This window comes from Dendropsophus ebraccatus, chromosome 10 (assembly GCF_027789765.1).
Source record: "Dendropsophus ebraccatus isolate aDenEbr1 chromosome 10, aDenEbr1.pat, whole genome shotgun sequence".
Taxonomy (NCBI): Eukaryota; Metazoa; Chordata; class Amphibia; order Anura; family Hylidae; genus Dendropsophus; species Dendropsophus ebraccatus.
In genome coordinates this window covers 44,357,750-44,373,541 of record NC_091463.1, presented here as the reverse complement: position 1 = coordinate 44,373,541, position 15,792 = coordinate 44,357,750, and the positions used below count along the sequence as shown (strand labels likewise).

The 15,792-nt window shown below is 42.5% G+C and overlaps 1 protein-coding gene across 1 annotated transcript in view; it reads right to left on the bottom strand.

Moving 5' to 3' along the window:
• Nucleotides 1–15,792, bottom strand: part of SLC7A3 (solute carrier family 7 member 3) — a 49,034-nt gene that overhangs the window by 12,141 nt on the left and 21,101 nt on the right. The window contains exons 4-11 of the mRNA XM_069986669.1: nucleotides 14,972–15,134; nucleotides 14,703–14,821; nucleotides 12,520–12,742; nucleotides 11,315–11,454; nucleotides 7,564–7,666; nucleotides 7,214–7,419; nucleotides 5,940–6,106; nucleotides 5,650–5,758 (exon numbers count right to left, since the gene is read on the bottom strand). Of these exons, the coding sequence (XP_069842770.1) occupies nucleotides 5,650–5,758; nucleotides 5,940–6,106; nucleotides 7,214–7,419; nucleotides 7,564–7,666; nucleotides 11,315–11,454; nucleotides 12,520–12,742; nucleotides 14,703–14,821; nucleotides 14,972–15,134 (1,230 nt within the window). The remainder of the gene's footprint in view (nucleotides 1–5,649; nucleotides 5,759–5,939; nucleotides 6,107–7,213; nucleotides 7,420–7,563; nucleotides 7,667–11,314; nucleotides 11,455–12,519; nucleotides 12,743–14,702; nucleotides 14,822–14,971; nucleotides 15,135–15,792) is intronic.

The window sequence follows — 15,792 nt, the reverse complement described above, 5'->3', positions numbered from 1 at the left end:
TGAGACTAGCAAATAAAAGAAAAAGATTAAGATGGGCAAAAGAACACAGACATTGGACAGAGGAAGACTGGAAAAAAGTGTTGTGGACGGATGAATCCAAGTTTGAGGTGTTTGGATCACAAAGAAGAACGTTTGTGAGATGCAGAACAAATGAAAAGATGCTGGAAGAATGCCTGACGCCATCTGTTAAGCATGGTGGAGGTAATGTGATGGTCTGGGGTTGCTTTGGTGCTGGTAAGGTGGGAGATTTGTACAGAGTAAAAGGGATTCTGAATAAGCAAGGCTATCACTCAATTTTGCAACGCCATGCCATACCCAGTGGACAGCGCTTGATTGGAGCCAATTTCATCCTACAACAGGACAATGACCCTAAACACACCTCCAAATTGTGCAAGAACTATTTACAGCAGAAGCAGGCAGCTGGTATTCTATCGGTAATGGAGTGGCCAGCGCAGTCACCAGATCTGAACCCCATTGAGCTGTTGTGGGAGCAGCTTGATCGTATGGTATGCCAGAAGTGCCCATCCAACCAATCCAACTTGTGGGAGCTGCTTCTAGAAGCGTGGGGTGCAATTTCTCCAGCTTATCTCAACAGATTAACAGCTAGAATGCCAAAGGTGTGCAATACTGTAATTGCTGCAAAAGGTGGCTACGAAAGCAAAGTTTGATGTAAAAACAATGTTATTTCAAATACAAATCATTATTTCTAACCTTGCCAATGTCTTGACTCTATTTTCTATTCATTTCACAACGTATGGTGGTGAATAAGTGTGACTTTTCATGGAAAACACAAAATTGTTTGGGTGACCCCAAACTTTTGAACGGTAGTGTACATCACAACATATCAGGTCACAGAGCTTCTGTTGAACTACAGGTCCCAGCAAGCAGGTTAAAGCACTGCATTCTGGGAAATGTAGTTTCCTGGCCGGCACCATATTGGATATAGATGGCTTTTAGGAAAAAAAATTCTCGGGAACGGCAGCAGCTAGAAAGGCGGGAGACGGCTCAAAATACTCAGGGGGACTTGTTGAGTAAGATCAGCTAGGTTTAAGGACAATGTATTTTTTTAGCTCTTGGGGGAATACCCCTTTAAATGCATGGCAAAGTCGTGGTTTAGGGGAGAAGGGTTTGGGTTTTTAGAGCACTGGGCTGATTTTTCATTCGGGTACAATCTGTTTTCCACTAATAAGCTGCAACTAAATGGAAGGGGGTCCGCTGTGCTGGGGGAGAGAATCCTAGAAGGGGTAGAAGGGGTTTTAAACTAGGGATGTGGAGGGAGGACAAAGCAGACAGTGAAGTATGTCATAAAGTGCCTGATGGGTTAGAGAGGGGACAGAATATTGAGGTGGGAGGAGAAGGGACCTGTGGGGGGAGGATAACAGATGTGGATAAGGAGATCCATTTATTGCAGATAAGCAGTAAAAATGATTGTAGCCACCGCATCTCAATAAATTACATTTCTGATATTAAATGTGTTAAACTAGATGGTAATATAAAGTGTATGGTTACTAATGCCAGAAGTCTGGCCAGCAAAATAGGAAAGCTTGTGGCCTTGGTTCTGGAGGAACGCATTGATGTGGTTGGTGTGACTGAGACATGGCTGGGCTCCTCACATGGCAGGGCTGTCACTATTCAGGGATTCACATTGTTCCAAAGAGACAGGGTGAGCAGGAGGGGGGGAAGAGTATGTCTTTTATGTTAGAAACTATATAAAAGTGAGTGTAAAACATTGGAATCATTGTGGGTAGAACTACAGAATGAGGTAAACACTATAAAAATTATTTTCTGTGTAATCTATAGACCCTCAAATATTACTGAGGTGATTGATGGTCATCTGCATACATATATCGAGTGAGCTTTCTGGGAGGGGACAGTAGTAATAATGGGTGATTTCAACAATCAAGATATAGATTGGTGTCACAGTTCAGCTAAAGAGGAGAGAATTTCTTAATCTGATGCAGGATAATTTTCTGGGCCAGTTTGTGGAGAAGCCAACAAGAAGTGATGCACTGTTAGATCTGGTCATTTCTAACAATGCAGTAACAAATATAAACAATTAAAGGGTTACTCCAGCCCAGGGGTATTTTAAAGCTATGGCCGGGGAGGGGGTGGTTATAGACAGCGGCGGTCACTTACCTCCCTGGTTCCATCGCCGAACACCCATCCCGTGGCCGCTTCCTGGTGTGAGCTGTAGCATGAGACGTGATGTCTCAAGGCAGCTCAGCCATTCAGAGGCCGTAGCAGAGTCTCGCCTCAGCCCTGAATGGTTGAGCTGCCTTGAGACGTCATGTCTCATGCCGCAGCTCACACCAGGAAGTGGCTGCGGGACGGGTGTATGGGGCGGCACAATCTGGGATCCGGCGCTGGAACAGGGGAAGTCAGTGACCGCCGCCGTCTATAACCACCCCCTCCCTGGCCACAGCTTAAAAATACTCCCGGACCAGAGTACCCCTTTAAAACCAACTGAGGTTAAAAGGGCTATCGAAGAAAAAAAAAAGGCGAGTAAAAGCCTCGATATGGGGGCGGCTGCGGATATAGTGTACCTGGATTTTGCAAAAGCATTTGGCACTGTCCCTTATGGGCGTCTGATGGGTAAAGTAAGGTCTATGGGTTTAGAAAGTTTAGTTTGTAACTGGATTGAAAACTGGCTTATGCACTGTACCCAGAGCAGTGATTCCCAACCTTTTCCACCTCAGGGCACCCCTTGGAAAAAAAAAATAGCTCAGGGCACCCCTACTAAATAATGTTCTACAAAGAAAACAGTCATACAGTGACTCACAGGTGACGTCTTCTTTGATCTGAGGAGTCACTTTCCCTTTTCCCCTCCATCCGGCCCAGACCTCCATGATGATTTCTTCCAGCTACTTTTCATCTCTTCAGAACCTGAAAGACAAACAATTTAGGCTCCGCACATTTCTAGCAACTTCCTTTCCTTTCTCCCTCCTATAGACTCCCAAAGTAACTGCACTGTTTGGTGTTATGTGCAGTAAAGCGAGTAGGAATGTGGGATGCCCCCTGTATGTAGGATCCCCTGCTGTGCCCCCATGAGCTAATAATGCCCCCAGAGGTGCCCCCATGAACTAATAATGCCCCCAGAGGTGCCCCCATATACTAATAATGCCCCCAGAGGTGCCCCCATGAGCTAATAATGCCCCCAGAGGTGCCCCCATATACTAATAATGCCCCCAGAGGTGCCCCCATATACTAATAATGCCCCCAGAGGTGCCCCCATGAGCTAATAATGCCCCCAGAGGTGCCCCCATATACTAATAATGCCCCCAGAGGTGCCCCCATGAACTAATAATGCCCCCAGGGGCACCCCCATATACTAATAATGCCCCCAGAGGTGCCCCCATATACTAATAATGCCCCCAGAGGTGCCCCCATATACTAATAATGCCCCCAGAGGTGCCCCCATGAACTAATAATGCCCCCAGAGGTGCCCCCATGAACTAATAATGCCCCCAGAGGTGCCCCTATGAACTAATAATGCCCAGAGTTGCCCCCATATACTAATAATGCCCCCAGAGGTGCCCCCATACACTAATAATGCCCCCAGAGGTGCCCCCATATACTAATAATGCCCCCAGAGGTGCCCCCATATACTAATAATGCCCCCAGAGGTGCCCCCATATACTAATAATGCCCCCAGAGGTGCCCCCATGAACTAATAATGCCCCCAGAGGTGCCCCCATACACTAATAATGCCCCCAGAGGTGCCCCCATATACTAATAATGCCCCCAGAGGTGCCCCCCATGAACTAATAATGCCCCCAGAGGTGCCCCCCATGAACTAATAATGCCCCCAGAGGTGCCCCTAAAAAAACAAACATCCTACTCACCTAATCCGCGCTGTGCAGGCAGCAGCTCTTCCTCCTCTTCGGGCTCCATCTTGCGATCCGCAGGGACGGGACTTCCGGCAGGCGTGATGACGTCACATCATCACGCCTGCCGGAGAGGTCACGGCCCGGCCTCCCATAGGCTGCTGGTATGAAGTGCCGGCAGCCTATGGGAGAGAATACAGGAGGAGGACGCTGACAGGTCCTGCTCCTGTATTCTGATCGCTTTAATGTTCCGCCCGCTCAATGTGCGGGCGGAACATCAAAGCGATCAGTGCATCCCGAGAAGCTGCGCGGCCGCAGCTTCTCTGGATGCTCAAAAACAAGTGGCAAGGGGGGCCGTGCGGGCCCCCCTAGCGTAGCGGATGGGGGGCGGCGGCCGGCGGGCCCCCCCCCCCCCGCCATGTCTCTTAGGGTCCGGGCCCCATACGGCAGTACCAGTTGTACTGCCCTATCGGCGGCCCTGCCCCCAGAGGTGCCCCCATGAGCTAATAATGCCCCCTGCTCTGCCCCTAAAAAAAACAAACATCCTACTCACTTAATCTGCGCTGTGGCTGCAGGCAGAAGCTTTCCTCCTCCTCTTCTGGATCCATCTTGCGAGCCGCGGGGACAGGACCTCCGACAGGCGTGAGGACGTCACATCATCACGCCTGCCGGAGAGGTCACGTCCCAGCCTCCCATAGGCTGCTGGCATGAAGTGCCGGCAGCCTATGGGAGGGAATGTAGGAGCAGGATGCCGACACTTCCTGCTCCTACATTATGGTCACTTTAATGTTCCGCCCGCTCACTGTGCGGAACATCAAAGTGATCTGTGCATCCCGAGAAGCTGCGCGCCCGCAGCTTCTCGGGATGCTTAAAGTGACAGCGCACATTTCCCACCGGGGTCCCGCGGCACCCCTGGCGGGTTCTTCCGGCACCCCAGTGTGCCGCGGCACCCCGGTTGGGAAATGCTGACCCAGAGAGTAGTGGTCAATGGTTCCTACTCTGAATGGTCCAGGGTAATAAGTGGTAATAAGCATCAGTACTGCGCCCCTTTCTGTTTAACTTGTCTATTAATGATATTGAGGATGGAATCTTTGAAGATAACACCAAGCTTTGTAGTACAGTACAGTCTATGGAAGATGTGCAGATGTTACAAGCTGACTTAGGCACACCGAGTGTGTGGGCATCCACTTGGCAAATGAGGTTTAATGTGGATAAAGTAAGGTTATGCACCTGGGTACTAATAACCTGCATGCATCATATTCCTTGGGGGGAGTTATACTGGAACAGTCACCGGTAGAGAAGGATTTGAGTGTACTCGTAGACTACAGAACAGCACACATGTCAATCAGCTGCTTCTTAACCCAGCAGGATATTGTCATGCATTAAAACAGGCATGGACTCTTGGGACTGGGATAAAATATTTGATTAGTCTTGAGAAGAGACATATAGGGGAGATATATTAATTTATTTAAATATATAAATGGCCCCCCACAAAAAATATGGGGGAAAGATGTTCCAGGTAACAAGCCCCCCAACCCCCCAGAAGACAAGGGGGCACTGCCTCCACCTGGAGAACGGAAGGTTCAATCTCCGGAGGTGACAAGCCTTCTTTACCCTGAAAACAGTGGATGTGGAACAGTTCAATCATCCATCCCTTCCTTCCTTGGTTTAACTTGACGGATGTGTCTTTTTTACAACCATACTATATATGCAACAAAGTACAGTCAACCATGCCAACATATACAATGCAAAATAAAAATGGGTAGCATCACAAGGTGCTGTAGAGTATGCGGACACCATAAAAGCATCAAGGAATAAACTTTACCTAAAGCCATCCAGATAGAAAATCGAATCCATGTTCCAGTGCTAAATTGGACCATGAAATAAAGATTGACAAATACACTAAATAATGGCAACATAGGAAGTGCAGGAACCTGTTGGGCAAAAAAAAAAAAAAAACAACAGAAATAATATTACATAAATGTAAAATCCTTTTAACTATGTGACTACATAAAAAACACTTCATAGTAACACAGATTGTAATAATCTTGACTTTTTTTGTTCAGAATGAAAAACAGAACATTTTCTCAGAAGCAATAACAAGTGATAACTTACTTTAAATGAAAGATGGGTTTTACATTCTGGTTGTTTCCAGATAACAAAAGTAACAGCAGCAGATCCCACAGACAGAAGGGTGAAGACAGTGATCCAGATGGGACTTCCAGACAGAAGGTCGCTATACTTCTGTCCAAGGATCAAACACATGAGGATGAACAAAATAGCTGGAAAACCATGAACAGAATAAAGAAGAATAACTGAAGGAGCATTTCTAATAAAAAGCAATGGGAATGTACAAATTGTTAATGTACAAAAATGTTAAGGTGTGTGTCTTAAAAATGCTAAAAATTACACTAAAATGTTGGTGCAAAACGTATGCACAAAGTAGGTCAACCAAACTTAGACTAGAAAGATGCACCAAATTTAGTGAACACTGAGATCAATCTGGTGGATTTTCTGATTGTCCAGTCTAAAAAGACATGAGGCCCAATAGGGGACACTTACTAAGGAGTCTAATGTGTGCGTGGGTTGGTGTTTATTTTGTTCCAAAATATTGTGTGTGATTTATGGAAAAGTGGCACTGTCATAGTAAATGCATAAGGCTATGTTCACACTACGTAAAACGCCCGTACTTTATGCAGTGTGGAACATTGCCTCTTGTTCTATGGGATCCCGGCTGGAGCGTATACACATCGTATACGCTCCGGCCGGGATCCCATGCTGGGCCGCAAAGAACTGACATGTCAGTTTTCTGCGGCCGCAATTCAGTGAATTGTGGCCGTAGGAAACCCTGTCAGTTCACACAATGAAGCGAGCGGTTCCAGGCGCTTGCTTCATTGTGTCCTATGGGAGTTCTGATGTGGGCGCACGCTGATGCGCCCACATCAGATTGCTATGGCCATAAAGATCATCCGGCCGGTACTACCGGCCGCGATGATCTTGGCAGTGATCGGCCGTTCCCTGACCCGGCCGGGTCACAGAACGGCCGGTCTCTTACAAAGTGTGAACATAGCCTAAAAGTTCAAAGGCGCAAGAAAAGTCAAAAACAGATTCAACCTGGTACTGACCAGGCACAAGCCTGCACCAGTTTTTGTGACCTTTTAAAAAGTCACAAATGATAAATCAGAGATAATGCTAATTTTTGGGGGAATACTCAAAACAGGAAGATTTTCTTAAAAGTTTCATCTAAAAAATATTTGCCTGTTGAATACCGGTTTATAAATAGAACTTAGACCAAAATTGAATGAAAAATTCACCTATAAATAGGTGCAAAGCCCTTTATAAATTTCCAGCCATGTGTTTTGTACTAGTAATGAAGCTGACGTACTTACAAATAACTGGAACACAGCCATAGACAATGCGTCCCGAGGTTTTGCTGGGGGCATCGCTGCCTGGTGACAGAAGACATCTGATGTTGAATGTATCGCTCTGAGTAAACCTGACCTGAAGATCTGTGTCTGTTTTCTCATTTTCTGTCTTTTTCAGCTTTGCCATTTCAGAGGTCTTTAAAGAGCAGTTCTGCATCTCTGGTTGATACCTGTAAGCCCAAAGCCAACAAATAGTCACCATTATATATTTTTTGGGACATAAAAACAATTAACAACTAACACATTTAACAAAATGGAGTGGGTGTCTTTATACATAGACAGGACACAATGCAATGATGATGCATGCCACTTGCCTAAGAATAACAACGCAGGCAGCCACTAGGGAGTAAGCAAGTAAGGTACCAATGGACATCAACTCCACAAGGACATCCAGATCAAAAAGGAATGCCATGATTGCTGCAAATAAATATTGACATAAGGTGAATGCCATATAATATAGGCACATTAGCTAAAAGACTGCACACAAATAAAAGTGTACCTGATAATAAATTGATCACTGCAGGTCTACTAGTGATTGAAGATGTTCCTATTTACCTTAGTAGACATAAGGCCTAGGAGTTGTACTAGACGGGTTTTTTCTTAGTGACTCAAAGTTTCTGAATATTAATAAGATGAACTACATGCTGCTGGGAATTATGTGGATGCCACTTTCCCCAAGTTATATTACACATTATGATTCAAGTGTTCTTCATGTGGTGGCCCAATTGTAATGCACTTTAATTTTGTTGCCACACCTGAATACTTAGGTCAGCAGGAACTTTAGGAGTGCATGCTTCATGTATCTCAGCCCACGGAGCTGAGGGACATGGAGCAAGCTCAAGGGGCCGTTGGGGTGTGGTGGGGGTAGTTGAATGAGGCCCAAACTTCCCTAGCATTTCCTCTTTTTTTTTCTTTTTAAACATTCCGACCCACCTATTCAGGAAAATGCAGATAGTGAACCATAATGGTAAAATCCTTCTTAAATGAATTTCCATGTCAAAACAAAAATAAGCAAAGAAAAGCAGTGCAATACGTCTCGCTTTATAGTGTACTATGTGACCAAGCTGGAAGCTACCTAAAGAGCTTAACACTGCTCCAGTTAATCCTCTATAATGCTTTACCCAGACAGAGCTGTATTCACTCTATACAGTTAAAGGGAATGTGTTGCTTAGAATTTCTTTTACGGATTAGAGTTTGATACTAAAAGTTGTTCTTTTTTCCTAATGTTTCTATTTTCTGATTGTAATTTTTTTTTTTATTTCACTTTTTGTACATTGTTATGGGGACTGCCATCTTGCCTAAGCTGTTTTTAACCACAGAAAAAAGGCAGAGAGTGCACAACTACACATAATATATGTAGATGGGTGCACAGCCACAATATAGTAGAACTACAAATGTATTTGAAAGACACAGTATATAGCAACAAAAGCTGGCACACCAAAAAAATCAACAATCATAATAAATGCAAAAATTCATACAAAAAATTCCAGAAAGAGAAACATGATCCTATACCCTCTGTTTTTAGGGGTACAGGATCATGTTTCTCTTTCTGGAATTTTTTGTATTAATTTTTGCATTTATTATTTATGATATACAATAACGTATTTTGGGTAGTTGATTATTTTGGCGTGCCAGCTTTTGTTGCTATGTACCGTGTCTTTTAAATACATGAGCTGTTTTTAACAGCATTTATTGACATGCTTTACAGCAATACTCATGGGCATAACCAACAATAGACAGAGTCTGTCCCCTCTGTGACCTTTCAAGAGGTCATTTCACAGAGAGTTTCTATTGTCTTGTATTGATGCGATTCATATACTGGTGTCACATGACACTGTAATGCTGTACAGATCACCACAGACAGAACAGGAAGTCTCAGCTTAAGGCCCTATTAAACGGAACAATCATTTTTTAAAATTTCACTAAAACGATCAAAATGAACGATTATCTGTTCGTGTAATAACACCCAATGATGAAACGACAAATGAAAAATCTGTAATTTTGGTCTTTTAACATGTTGAAAAATTATCTCTGGTAGTTCACCAATCATTTGCATATTTGTTTGTGTAATAAGTCAATCGCCGATAAAACGTTGTGTGGGCTGTCCTGAGGAATGATTAGCGACCATATAACAACGTAAAAGTAATCGTTCATAACAGTAATCAGTGAATGTAATAACCTCAGAATCGTTCGTTAAAAAACGCTGGTTATCGCTAGTGAACGATCGTTATAGCGAAACTTTGAACGATAATCGATACGTGTAATACGGCCTTTAGTTTTAGCCCCAGCGGTGAGAATGGAAATTGCAAGATTTTAGGAAATATTTTATAATACAGAGAGTGTCCACAGACAGTCCCCATCCAACCTGACAGAATGTGAGAGGATCTGCAAAGAAGAATGGCAGAAAATGCCCTAATCCAGATGTGCAAACCTTGTGGCATCACAACCAAGATGAGTGGAGGCTGTGAGGACAAATACTAAATACTGAGTAAGGGGTCTGACTACTTATGTCAATGCAATATTTTAGTTTTCCTTTACAATAAATTAGTAAATAAGATTTCTAACCTGCTGTTTTAACTCTGTCATTATGAGACATTGAGTGCAGATTGATTTGGGGGAAATGTGGGGTATACACTATGTTACGGTTTTACTGCATGGTGAGGAAGTGCACAAAGTTTTCTATTTACCTGGAAAATCCCTTTAAAAATTCTTTTAACCTATACTCCAAGAGGACACACAGCAAGACTGTGTCAGTTTACACTGAGCAAGAATCCCGCCGTGCTCAGTGTGCTGCTGTGAGTGAAAGGGCGCACGCTCATCCGCTGCCGTCGCTCTCCGCTCAAAGAACTAACATGTTACTTCTTTGAGCGGAGAGGAGAGGAAGCGGACAAGCGCACGCTCTCCCATTTGCTCAAAGCAGCACAGAAATGTCCGCCGCGGAATTCCGACGATCTTGCTCAGTGTGAACTGGCCCTAAGTGAGGAAACTCAGCTGATATTATATAACAGAGCCCATTAGAGTTGTCTATAGACACCAAATATTCTGTATTTATTGTTTAAGGCATCAGTTTAATATTTATACTATTAAAACAAATACAATGAAAACAAGTAAAGACAGAATATTTACATTTGAATGAATAAAATCATGAGCAGGTCAATAGAATCTAAGTTATTAACCCTTTTACCACAGACTATAATCTTCTGTTTCTGTGACTACACAATGTTACTACCTATTAAAGAGCTTTTCCAGGCGGGGTGGGTATTTTGATAACAGGTTTGCGCTGCAGTGAAAATATAAATTAGTATTTTAGTAAATATACTTAGTATTTTTTACTGCAGTTTAGACCTCTTATAAAAGAAACATTTCTGTCTGGAAAACCCCTTTAACCTTTCAACAATGGAAAGGCATCTCTATTTGTCTAAAAGAAAAAAATTACCCTACTTCTCTCTTGATCTCAATCGGTAATTGTCAGATTTGAACCTCATGGTGTTTCTAAATGAAGCAGAGCAAAATCAGTCACAGCCCATTAAAAAAGAAGCAAGATTGCTGGAGAAGATGTGACAAAAATAGCATCATAAACAGCCTTAAATGTATCATCAAATGGCTGGGGTTTTACTTAGCTACATGTGTACTGTTTTGCTAAACCTCTTTCATATGTATTGTACTGTAAAATGGTGCACCTTTTCTGAGCTGAAGGTAGCAGACATGCAACAAATTAGCAAGATCTAAACACATCCTTAAAGTGACAACACAAAAGATAAGCATCCTGAGGGTACTATTACATGGGCTGATGAATCCCCAATCAATATTGTAAACAGGCGCTATTACACAGCCCGATAATCGTTTAACATAGCGATGTCCGTGCAGCCCTTGCCCAAATAGTTAATACATTACCCGTCCACGCTCCTAGTCTTCTAGGCATGCTTCCTGCTCCAGCGGCTCTCTTTGTGTTTATTACACAGATCGATAATTGTCTGAATAGGCCCGATTCAGCTAATTATCACTTCGTGTAACAGGGCCCATACAATGCCAGTGTGCACTATACTCAATACACAATATTCTTACCTGACACAATGCCAGAAACAATAGTTGCAATCAGTGGGGTTTTTGTCCTCTTATTAACAGTAGCCAAGAACTTAAAGAGGAGTCCATCTTCAGCCATTGCATAGATTACACGTGGCATTGGAAACATACAACCCAATAAACTATAGAAATGACAGTGAATACATAATTTAGTCTGGAAAATTTATGTCCACACACTTATAATGTTGTCCTAATGTCTAGTAATACAACAGCAAAAATAAATTAAGAAAACATTTAGCAACAAAGAAGATGAGGCAAAGTTTGTCTTTTATTTTAGCCACTGTTAAAATCAGCACCAAGCATTGTTTAGAATAACCAGTAGATGCCACATTGTGGATTAAAGCCCTTATCCATTGCTGAAGATTTCAATCTGAAATGTGTGTAATACTAGTTATTCTGTACCATGCTTGGTTGCCGATTTGAACAATGGCTAATATGCCTGATCCATTTTGGTTCTGAACTTTTCCTTCTCTGCAGTCTTAAGCCAGTCCATGTACATCTGGGTTAAGGGAATCATTCATCTAAAAATCACCTAGCAAACTACTGACAAAGTAGTGAGCCAACCTACCTTTTCCCCTGTCTGTTTCTAAATCCAGTATAGGATTTCATCAAAAATTTTCATTAATGCTTTAACTTTTTGTACATTCCTACATGAACTGTTTTCCCCCATTATTTTTTGTCACAGACCCCCTAATAATTGTTTTGCCCTGCTTTTGTTGAGTTGAATATTGGGTTTGCCATCTCATAGTGGAAGAAATCTGGGTTTCTCCACACACCCCACCAAAGCGGCATATAGTATGCATTGTTACTGTGTGCACAGCATCACTGCTGGAATTAAACATGCAGTTTTAGAGACAAAACAAAAAGAAGATTATTATTAAAATTATAAAGGAAGGGTTTTTACGTTGTTTACCACTTGTATTCACCACTGTGCTTGGCTCTTAAAGTGCATTGCAGACTAGGGGAAATTCCAGTCTTGAAAATATATTCTGAAAGACTGGCAATTATAGCAGAGCTGTCAAATGTTGGTGGGACTGAATCTGTTACTGTAACCTTAAGGAAAAACCAATGTGAGCTGGCCCTCTATGTGCATGCCCATCATTACAATCTATGGTAGTTACAGAAACATTCTTATGCAAACAAAGCAGGATAAGCTTTTAGCATTTTTCTCTACAAAGAGACTTTACCTGGTAGAGAGGGCACAGAGAGATCCAACAGAGACAAAGTAACTAGCAGGACCCCAACCCACGTGTCTGAAGGCTCCAGGAAGGGGGCTATCTTTATTTAGTAAAAAGTATGGAATCATAAATGTAAGCGCAGCAGATACCCCAAAGTAGGCCACAAAGCAAACTAAGAGTGAAACGATGATACTAATTGGAATAGAGCGTTGGGGGTTCTTGGCTTCTTCACCTGAAAGAACACAACACTGTAGACTCAGAAAACTGTTACCTCTGGCAGGACATGCAGTTTACGTAGTCATATACATAAACAATGTGTACAAATCTGATTAAGCTTTTTCCAAAAGCACAATTATTCAGCATTAAGATTATTTTAACGAATTCTAAATCCATCTATTAATTCTGAAAAGGTGTGAATAGGCTCACAACTGGTCACCATTGCCCTGGTCAATGGTTCAAGTAGCCCAATAGGTGTCGAGTGTATGAACAAAGGCAATACTAAGGGCCCTATTCCACCGGACGATTATCTTTTGCATAATCGTTAACGATTAACGATCTCAAACGACCGCTATTGCGAAAGACCTGAAAACGTTCACTCATTTCCATGGAACGATAATCGTTACTTATGATCGTAATTGCGATTGTTTTTTCTTCGCTATTTATTCGCTATTGCGTTCGTATCTATTGCGAACACCGAACGATGTCTTATTCAATGCGAACGATTTGCAAACGTTTTGCGAACGAGCAACGATAAAAATAGGTCCAGGTCTTATGCCCCTATTCCACGAGTCGTTTGGAGGAGCAAACGAGCGCTATTAGCGCTCGTTTGCTCCTCGTTCCCCGCTCGCTGCCGCCGCTCCTATTCAACGGAGCGACGGCAGCAGATCGCTGCTATATCAGTCGCTTGTTTTTCAACATGTTGAAAAACAAGCGACTGCAACGATCAGCCGACATGAACGATGTCGGCTGATCGTTGCACTCTATTCCACGGGACGAATATCGTTCGTAGCGGCCGATATCGTCCGAATACGAACGATATTGCTCCTCTAAACGACCCGTGGAATAGGGCCTTTATAAAGCGATCAACGATTTCTCGTTCGGTCTTTAATCGTTAACTGCATTTCAACCGAACGATTATCGTTTAGATTTGAAGGATTTAACGATAATCTGAACGATAATCGTCCAGTGGAATAGGGCCCTAACACTCAGATGTCAATATATTAACACAATTTTTGGAGGATAAACAGAACTCTGGTTCCCCAGAAGTATTCTGTACAGCTGACAGAAGATCATAAAACTTGGTTATATAGTACCTAACTAAAATGAAATATAAAATACTATGATTCTCATTGCCAAATCAAGACTTGGGCGGATTTGCAACATCGTCAACCTGAACCAGCCACACTGTGGGGATGTGGTGGTGCAGGAGCACAAGTGTAAGTACTTTTTTTTATTTTTTTATTTTCATCCCTCCCCTGGCATATGTATATATAAAATCTCCCTGCCGCCTAAAGTCCTAGATGTGGAGGGATGGGTCCAAGTTCTGATCATTTCATGCGGTGTCCAATAGCTGCACAGTGTTGCCACAACATTGGGGACAATGCTGCTATGTGCAATAATCGGGACTGCCTCCCTTTGTCTCTGAAGGCGTACTTCTGAGACATGAAATGCTAGGAAACACGCACCAGGTAGCAGAGGGATTGTCTGGAGCAGAAGACAGATAAAGCCTGGGGATTGTCTGGGGAGCAGTCATGGCATTTCATGTCTCAGTCAGGCCTTCCACACAGAACGTGTGTATAAGGCCTAATTCTGTATTATCTGGAGTAAAGAAGGGAAAGGGGGGACATGATATGTTATAGGCCTAAAAATGGTTCAGGAGATAAAAGGTTTTTAAAGGGGTTGGCAATTTTATAGTAAAATTGTTCAGTGTACAGTATTGGTGACTGTACTCACAGCACTTACTGACAGCAGCTCCCTGTGTACCTTATAGAGCTTGAATCTGATGCCATCCTCCAGGCTGTGCTGCCCTGCTCTGAGACAATTCTGTCCATAAGACTCATGAGCATGGAGAAGCATGTGACCATGCCGCGCCTCCCTGCTTGGAAGAGGGGAGTTTGATTTTAGCAATATGAGGTACACAAGGAGCTGCTGCCTACAATCTACCTATTGTATTCATACATAAAGTTACTTACCAGTAGTGGCAATGCAGTCAAATCCCACAAATGCATAAAAGCATGCTGCCGCCCCAGATGCGGCTCCACTAAAACCAAAAGGCAGAAAACCTCCAGAGCCAAATTCTTGGAGACTGAGACTGTAAACATAGTGAGAAATGGTTAGATCTTAGCATTTCTGCCACTTATAAGTGCTGCATACATTTTCATAATGCACAAGACCTATCTGAGAAATGACAGGTCACTTCACAGAAAACTGACAATTGAGCAACCCAAGTAAATGTTTTCACCTGCCATTTGTGATATTATGAAAATCTTCCTCAGTAAGGCTCCAGTTGTTGACATCACCTTTTAGGAAGCCGGACAGGATGACAAAAGCCAACACCAGCAGATTGACACCGGTGAAGATCTTGTTAACCATCGCCGATTCACTAACACCAACAGCCAATAACACTGAAGAAAGAGAAGTTTTGAGTGACTACAATTTATTGCTAATATTTCAATTGCCACTACACACACAGGCCGATTTGTGAAAGTAGTTTATCTGCAATTATGTAATGTTGGTCATCAATAAAAAAAAATAATTTATACGTAATGTTGTATAGTGAAATGTTGTTTGGAAGTGCAGTTTGTTACCATTACAGTCAACCAATATCAACAAATGTAATGTGCCTTTATGAATATGCCATTTTTCACACAAAGACAAAAAAGATTGAAGAATAAATGCATAACTAAAACCTATCTATCTATGTACAAACAGGACAAAGCAGAATTATACGTTTTAAAGAAGAAAAAAAAAAACCTCTTGTATGGGCACAAAGGATTCCACAAAAAATATTTGCAGGCATCTTCTATACTATTGTATTTGGTCTCTGAGCATGAAATAAAGTACTATATGAAAAAGCCATTCAGCCTCTAACTCATAATGAAAGTCTTGTTATAAGGTCCCACACACTGCTGACCTAAGATCCAGCCTTCAGTTCATTATTTCTCATTCATTTTTGCTGAGGAAGCACAAACAATTCTAGTGGCAATTAACTGTGTATAATGGGTGTATGTAAGACTTCAGGGCCAAAAATTTATTAAAAAACTGTAAGTAAACTAAAAACAT